We start from the raw sequence: 9,031 nt of genomic DNA, 5'->3' as shown, positions 1-9,031 counted from the left end.
ATATCATATATACCCCTCACAGCCCAACTGACCACACTGTGCCCCACATATATCATATATACCCCTCACACCACAACTGATTACACTGTGCCCCCACATATATCATATATACTTCTCACATCACAACTGACCACACTGTGCCCCCACATATATCATATATACCCCTCACACCATAACTGATTACACTGTGCCCCCACATATATCATATATACCCCTCACACCACAACTGACCACAATGTGCCCCACATATATCATATATACCCCTCACACCACAACTGACCACAATGTGCCCCCACATATATCATATATACCCCTCACACCATAACTGATTACACTGTGCCCCCACATATATCAAAAAATCTGATTGATGATGGCAGAATGCGCTTATAATAAGAGCAATGCTGGTACCCACTGACCCAGGTTTTATTTTTGTTAATCTTTGTGATGCTGCAGAACCCCGGGGATTAAAAAATAGTTAATACAATTTATTGTTTTTTTTTATTTTATTGTAAGTGTATCTAGTCTAAAAAAATTAAGAGACAATTAAGGTGGCAACAGTAAAATCCAATTATGAAAAAATTCTCAAGGGGTCTACAGGTGAAGATCTCTGAAGATCTGAAGGGTTAGGCTCCGTTATGTACTGGGCTATGGTTGTTTTAGTTAAGTATTTACCAGCTCTGACTTTTTGACATAAGAAGTTTTATACCAAGGTCGGAACATGGTGTAAAACTATCTCAGAGAAGCTAAGAAAATATTTATACCCACAGCCTTAGTCTTCGAAGATCTGCACTCACCGATGGAGGAAACTTTCATGTGCCTCTAACTTTTCTTAAGAGTTTTTTTTTCCTTCTTTGTGTGTGAACCTGCAGTCACATTATTTATTCCATGTAATATATGCCGAAGTGAAATGCCAACACCTAACTTTTAATACAGAGGGTCCCCTACTTAAGGACACCCGACTTACAAACGACCCTTTGTTAAAGATGGAACCGTCTGCCCACTGTGACCTCTGGTGACCTCTCTGGATGTTTCTATAGTCCCAGGCTACAATGATCAGCTGTAAGGTGTCTGTAATGAAGCTTTATTCATAATCCTTGGTCCCATTACAGCAAAAAATTTTGAAATGCCAATTGGCACTGGGGCAAAAAAAGTGGTATTTTAGACTTTTTGGGTGCTATTTTCCGTTACAGGGTTAAACGCCGAGAAAAAAACGTTTTTATATTTTGATACATTGGACATTCTCTGACATGTTTATGATTTTTACTGTTTATTTATATTAATATCAGTTCTAGGGAAAGGGGGGTGATTAGAATTTTTAGGTTTTTTTAATGCCATTTTTTTTTTTGCTATTTTTTAGAACCTCTAGGGTACATTAACACTAGATGGTCTGATTGTTCCTACCATATTGCAATACATGGCATGTTTGCACAGTATTCATTACAAGGATCCACTGGCTCATTGTAACGAGCCTGCAGAAACCAGACTGCCTCGGAATGTCATGTATCCAAGATGGCGGCACCCAACCGCAGGCAGGATTTAATTGCCTCTGGCAGCTTTGCCAGGGGCATTTACACGGTTCACACCCACGATCAGTGCCAGCACCAACTGTGTTATAGTGTTACTCGTGGGTGTTTGCTGAAATATGCAGCAAACGCCCAACTTATTTGGTGAGGAATCAGCCTGTTGGTAAGGTGTTCATATGAATTACAGTGAAATAACTCTGTTATCACAGAACACAAGTTATCAGGTCTGGTTAATGTGTTAAGCCAGGCACCAGTACTGCATCTGCACGTATGGTCCTAGAATCAGCTTCTTGGGGAATGGAGGCTGCGTCCCTTTTCCCTGCATTCAATCTGTGGTTTTGGGTCCTTTGGAGGTTCTTTAAGAGTCCTGAAATGGCTCTTATGTAAATATGTATTAAGGGAATAGATGTACAAGGATTTCAAAGGGTGAAGGTCCTTTTTCAGTATAAAATTTATTGGGTGGTTTGGGTAGCCATGGGCCCTTAGAATACTTGGGCCCTGGGCTATCACCCAAACCTCCTGCATTATAATCCACTAGTGGTAACCTGATCAGGATGTAATGCAGGTATAAGCCTTCTCACACCTGTACTAGGATGGATTTGTGACCTATCAATGTGATATACATGAATCATAATCTGCTAATTCTGCTGGTTTCTAAATTGTTGCGTGAACACCCTTTACTATAAAATGGATTTGTCCAGTTGGTCAGTGTTGACCTTCCCCATGGTTCTATTTATTGTATATAGAGTTTGGCTCCTTTGAGAAGTCTCATTATTATCAGCTGTCTTGCCATCTTGGAATCCCCATTTCACTGATATTTAGTATTAAAGTTAAAGGTTCTACCACATCTTTAGCCTTGGCTAGAACAGAACAAGACTGCAAAGAAGAGCTGATTCTACCTCCCGGCCATAAAGATTGGTGGATGGGGCTCCCCAGAGTGAAACACAACTCAACTCAAGCCATAATTACCACATAAATACTAAATGTTTTTTGTTTCTCCATCAAATATGTTAGTCCTTCATTACAAAGCATCAATCCCTTGTATTTGCATTGCAAAACTTCTCATTTGCCTACATTACCATGAAGACGCATCAGGAATCCCGGTCCTGGTCTCCCCTGACAGTGGATTGATGTCTTCTGCCTTCTGCCATCTATTTCTGATGAGTTGGGCACCAACTGAGATCAGCTGCTCTGCCTGTGCTAAACATGGGACAAAGAGTTGGTGGCCATTGGCTCTACATGTCTCTGTAGCAAAGTATAGTGAACATGTCATAGACAAATCCTATTTACCTTCAAAAAGAGAATGGTGTCTGTTGCTATGACTTTTAGACAATGAATCAACGGAGCTGACATATATATATATAAATATATATATATATATACATATATATATATATATATATATATTAAAAAAGGAATGAAAGACATCTCCCAGGGCATCGAATAGAGGTCTACCATAGATGGTTTATTATATTACATCTAATTTAGGTATTTCTAGTAAATAATTATTAAAATATCTCTAAAGATTGATGAGAGAACTCGAACCCGCAAAGTTGAGCCAGAAGGGGCACGCCGGCAGGGTTTAAAGGGTGACCATTGGGGGTGAGTTATGTCCTAGTTATGTCCATCATGTATTATGTCCATCATGTCATGTCCACCATGTATTATGTCCATCATGTATTATGTCCATCATGTATTGTGGACTGTGCAAAAATATTTCTGATGGTCATTATCATGAAAATGTTCTTAGGTGCTTGCAAGAAAGGTTCTGCCGTCGTCAGACATTATTTTACACCATCCAGTAACTGCTGACATTAATTAGGACATGTAAAGGTAGATTACACGGAAGTCATTACCGCTTAGTGATTTTATGCAAAAAATGACAATAGATTTCTGTCCAAGACATTTATGGAAAAAACAAATACCGGTATCTGTTAAAAAAGTGGGGGCATTGCCTTCCAGTGGGACTATATAAATATACCTATGTCTACATGAGGTTTAGATGTTGCAAACAGTCTCCATGCCAGCTTGTTTTGTTTCAGTTATTTTTGAGTACAAATGAAAGACAACATAAGGTCCACCTAATTTTTGATAATGATCTTCTCTGGATGAAGATTCTCTGGTAATCGGTGGCATGAGGTCATCTGCCAGACATCCAATATGGTCACTGGTAACTCGGAAAACATGGCTCTCATTACTGTGTCCAACTGGTAGGACAACCAGTCACTGACGTAGGAGAACTTATATCCAGTGTTGGCCGATTTAATTAGAATCTTTGTATCAGGGCTACGCTCCAAAAGTTTTGTTACAGCATCTCGAATGGGCCTCAGGCGGTTAACATACACCTCTATGGGATAGGTAACAAAGTGAGCCCAGCAATTTAACAAGATGACCATTCCTTTTCGAGCACCCAGTAGATCCAGCTCCGTAGCAATGTAGTGGAGTTCGTTAACTCCTATACGTTCCATACGCAGCGGCTTCTGATGGGCTCTCCACTGCACCAAGTAATTATAGTCTGAATCCATCGCTAACAGTGGACCGGGGTTGTGGGTCACGTGAAGGTCAATTTGCTTGAGGGCTGCAAATTTTAAAAATGGAGGATTATAGAATTTATTGAGAAAATGTATGAAAAAAAGAATAAAAACAAGTAAGCTACAGTTTTTCTTAGCCACAGTTTTTAGCCACCTACTTGGAACAAACTGCACCAGATATTCCCACCATTGGCGCAATGTGGAGTCTCCAAACATGTAGATCATTTTTCCAGACAGGCAATTAGCAACTTTGGTTGAGATATCGAACTCTTGTTTTGAGCAGACAAGGGAGATCCAAGTGTCATTGTAATAAAATCCAGAGGGATTGGGATTTTTTAGTCCAGGTACACAAGGTTTCTTGGCTTAAAAAAATATTTAAAAATAATTAAATAAATCATGTAGTTAAACAAAATTGATAGATAGATAGATAAGTAGTGACAGATAGATAGGTATTAAGAAATCAAGAATGTTTAAATTTATTTTGGAATGCTGCATAATCAAGAGTCTCACTGCCTTTACAGTAAAGTATCCTCCACTCCTATAGGTGTAGAGGATGCCCCTGTCTATGGTGATGGTAGAACCTCCTCTCCTCCAGTTGTAGAGGATGCCACCTGTCTATGGTGATGGTAGAACCTCCTCTCCTCTAGGTGTAGAGGAGGCCCCCTGCCTATGGTGATGGTAGAGCCTCCTCTCCTCTAGGTGTAGAGGATGCCCCTGTATATGGTGATGGTAGAACCTCCTCTCCTCTAGGTGTAGAGGATGCCCCTGTATATGGTGATGGTAGAGCCTCCTCTCCTCCAGGTGTAGAGGATGCCACCTGTCTATGGTGATGGTAGAACCTCCTCTCCTCTAGGTGTAGAGGAGGCCCCCTGTCTATGGTGATGGTAGAACCTCCTCTCCTCTTGGCGTAGAGGATGCCCCCTGTCTATGGTGATGGTAGAACCTCCTCTCCTCTAGGTGTAGAGGATGCCCCCTGTCTATGGTGATGTAGAACCTCCTCTCCTCTAGGTGTAGAGGATGTCCCCTGTCTATGGTGATGGTAGAACCTTCTCTCCTCTAGGTGTAGAGGATGCCCCCTGTCTATGGTGATGGTAGAACCTCCTCTCCTCTAGGTGTAGAGGATGCCCCCTGTCTATGGTGATGTAGAACCTCCTCTCCTCTAGGTGTAGAGGATGTCCCCTGTCTATGGTGATGGTAGAACCTGCTCTCCTCTAGGTGTAGAGGATGTCCCCTGTCTATGGTGATTGGATAACAATTTCAATTTAAAATACTAACCATGACCTACAAAGCTGTCCACAATATGTCCTCTCCATATTTCTCTAAAATAATCAGAAAATACTGCCCCACACATAATCTCCGTTCCTCACAGGACCTTAATCTTCACTCATCTTACCATTTGCTCTTTTCGCAACTGCATCCACGACTTCTCCCGCACATCTCCCATACTCTGGAACTCTCTACCAAAATGTGTCATACTGTCCTCCACTTTCCAAACCTTCTAACGTAACCTGAAAACCCATCTGTTCAGGTTTGCTTACAACACACATTAACTTCCCAGCTTCCTCACCTCATGTCTCTATCCCCCTACCCCCCATATAGACTGTGAACCCTCACAGGTAGGATCCTCCTACTTCTTGTCTCCTGATCACTGTAGTTTTTTTTTATTTTGTACTTGCACCTTTTTGTGTCTTGATGAAATGTATGTAAACCCCTTATGAATTGTACATCACCATGGAATTACTGGTGCCCTATAAATAAATAATAGTAGTAGTAGTGATGATAGAACCGCATCTTCTCTATGTGTGGAGGATGCCCCCTGTCTTTGGTGATGGAAGAGCCCCCTCTGCTCTAGGTGTAGAGGATGCTCCCTGTCTATGGTGATGGTAGAACCGTCTCTCCTCTAGGTGTAGAGGATGCCCCCTGTCTATGGTGATGGTAGAATCGCCTCTCCTCTAGGTGTAGAGGATGCCCCCTGTCTATGGTGATGGTAGAACCTCCTTTCCTCTAGGTGTAGAGGATGCCCCTGCCTATGGTGATGGTAGAACCTCCTCTCCTCCAGGTGTAGAGGATGCCACCTGTCTATGGTGATGGTAGAACCTCCTCTCCTCTAGGTGTAGAGGAGGCCCCCTGCCTATGGTGATGGTAGAATCCCCTCTCCTCTAGGTGTAGAGGATGCCCCTGTCTATGGTGATGGTAGAACCTCCTCTCCTCCAGGTGTAGAGGATGCCACCTGTCTATGGTGATGGTAGAACCTCCTCTCCTCTAGGTGTAGAGGAGGCCCCCTGTCTATGGTGATGGTAGAACCTCCTCTCCTCTTGGCGTAGAGGATGCCCCCTGTCTATGGTGATGGTAGAACCTCCTCTCCTCTGGGTGATGAGGATGCCCCTGTCTATGGTGATGGTAGAACCTCCTCTCCTCTGGGTGTAGAGGATGCCCCTGTCTATGGTGATTATAGAACCACCTCTCCTCTAGGTGTAGAGGATGCCCTCTTTCTATGGTGATGGCAGAACCTCCTCTCCTCTAGGTGTAGAGGATGCCCTCTGTCTATGGTGATGGTAGAACCTCCTCTCTTCTAGGTGTAGAGGATGTCCCGTATCTATGGTGATGGTAGAGCCACATTTCCTCTAGGCATAGAGGATGCCTCCTATCTATGGCTACAACCCTAGATTATAAAAATTCTTTGGAGAGATCCCTGTACTGCTCATTTTAGGTAGTCAGCTGTTTGGACGTCATCCAGGAACTGGATAAATTGTTAATTTTCAGTTCTCCCAGGACTGGTTATACCTTGCCTGTCATCAGTAGTACTACTTACTGTGTTTTGCTGGACCTCAAACCCAATCTGAACTTGATACCTTATCTGAATCATCTCTGAACCATGCTATACCCTAAATCCTAGTCTGAACTGTAAACTGTTACCAAGCTTCTATTCAGACAGATTCAATGTACGGAATCCCATTGTGAACTGTAACCTTTATCTGATTCAGTTTCCTGCCTCTCCTGGAACACTGCATCCTTTCTGTCCAAGAACACTGTATTCTGCCTGACCTGGAAACATACATGTTTCTTGACCTGGAATCCTGTATCCTACCTGACCTATAACCTTATATTCTACCTGCTCCTGTGCCTTTTATCCTTCCAGGTTTGGATATCTGAATCCTGTTTCGGAGCCTGTAACATGTTCCTGTGCTTGTAGCCTGATTCTGTGCCTGTTCCTCATTTGTGTGTATATTCATCTGAAACCTTGACTGTGGTAAAAATATGAAATATAGCCACAACTATGGGTGTCCAGTCTGCTTGAACTCATAATTTACATGAATAATCAAAACCAGCTGCAGGCTCACCCTTTTGTAATAACAAGCCTCATTTGTCTAAAATTATACTTCAAAAGTTAGACATAGATCTGGGATGGTGGAGACTGAACATTCAAAAGACTCAAGGGTAGCCTGTTGTAGCTTAGTTTCCCTCAAAAATGGATTTAAATATTTTTTTTAATAACTTGGACATAATTTGGAGTTACGGGACCCCAATAACAGGAAATGGATAATGGATTTTTCTTTATCGGCCTTTTAAATTTCAGAACTCAATTGAGAGTCAATTGAGGATGGTTGCATCATCATCTCTCTGTGACATAATAATTTGTAAAGTGGGAGAGAAACCCACTGACTACAAATTATTGGGCTATGCTAATGCCCATTGTCAGTCTTTTGGGGAATTCATTTCACATGAAGAGTCTGAAGGACAAAACTTCTTCTGAAACCTCACAGCATGAATGACTGGTGATATTCATTACTAAGGCGATTTGTTTTATAACTTTGTATTTTTATAACTGTGTGTATATGTATTTTGTGTATACTCCTTGTAGCTATTTTTTATCTGACTATTGTATGTTTTTTTATATATGCACTGCCCCTTTTGAGGTATTAAACCCTTAAAGTATCTGCTCATAACCCTAACAGACCTATATTTTTGAAGAGATAGCATTACCAATATCAATTGTTACTTAACCTTCTAGCTAACTTTTTTAATCTGGGTTTCCAAAATAGTTTTTGGATGTTTGTAGACTGGCACCTTTATATTTAATTTAATAATAATTGAAGGAATAGGTGTAGGAAATGAGGATAAGCGGGTGCCAAAGCTTGGAGAGTAGAATATGGTATAAAAGCGCCATTTGGGTAGGTAGGTAGGTAGGGTGTTATGTACTAAATTATAAGGCTCTCTAGCATAGGTGCACCCCTGACGTGACTGGAGTGTGGGGGTTTATCACAATGACATTAGCATTTTGTTGTATATAATAAATAATTGATCACCTAGCAACCAGTAAGAATTCCAGCTCTCTCAGACATGTAAGTTTTTTCTTAAAGAAGCTCCTCCTACTCTACACTTATTACATATAATAACATCCTGTCCACACACCCAATCACTCTTTAACCGAACCACCATGATCAAGACTAGAGATGAGCGAGTATACTCGTCCGAGCTTGATGCTCGTTCGAGTATTAACCCCTTCGCGTCTAAGCCATTATATAGCTTCAGGACCAAGCACAATTTTTAAAATCTGTTCTGTGTCACTATTTGCAGTTATAAATTTAGAACGGTTTATCATACCTAGGTAATTTTGAGATTGTTTTTTTGTGACATGTTGTACTTCACGTTAGTGGTATATTTTGGTTGTTATGCTTTGCATTTATTTATTAAAAAGTAAGAAATTTGGTAAAAATTTTGAAAAAATGGCAATTTTTTGATTTCTAAATGTTATTCCCATTTTACAGTAAGTCTAACCACCCAAATTAGTAACTAATTAACATTTACCATAAATCTACTTTATGTTGGCATCATTTTTTAAATGTTATAATATTTTATTTGGCCATTAGGTGACTTTCTAATAGAACAGCAATTTTTCAAATTTTCAAAAAAATGTAAGATTCAATGATTTTAGAGGTCATTTCATATTGTAAAGGGTTTTACAAGTTATATTTT

General features: G+C 40.8%; 1 protein-coding gene across 1 annotated transcript in view; it reads right to left on the bottom strand.

Annotated features, from left to right (window-relative positions):
* Positions 1 to 3,127: 3,127 nt before the first annotated feature.
* LOC140128362 (NXPE family member 3-like) overlaps positions 3,128 to 9,031 on the bottom strand; it is a 29,985-nt gene continuing 24,081 nt past the window's right edge. Inside the window, exons 5-6 of the mRNA XM_072150012.1 lie at positions 4,213 to 4,416; positions 3,128 to 4,101 (exon numbers count right to left, since the gene is read on the bottom strand). Of these exons, the coding sequence (XP_072006113.1) occupies positions 3,605 to 4,101; positions 4,213 to 4,416 (701 nt within the window). The 3' untranslated portion in view covers positions 3,128 to 3,604. The remainder of the gene's footprint in view (positions 4,102 to 4,212; positions 4,417 to 9,031) is intronic.

The sequence above is a fragment of the Engystomops pustulosus genome, chromosome 4 (genome assembly GCF_040894005.1).
Source record: "Engystomops pustulosus chromosome 4, aEngPut4.maternal, whole genome shotgun sequence".
NCBI lineage: Eukaryota > Metazoa > Chordata > Amphibia > Anura > Leptodactylidae > Engystomops > Engystomops pustulosus.
The sequence above is the reverse complement of the archived record's forward strand: the minus strand, read 5'-3'. Positions and strand labels throughout refer to the sequence as shown.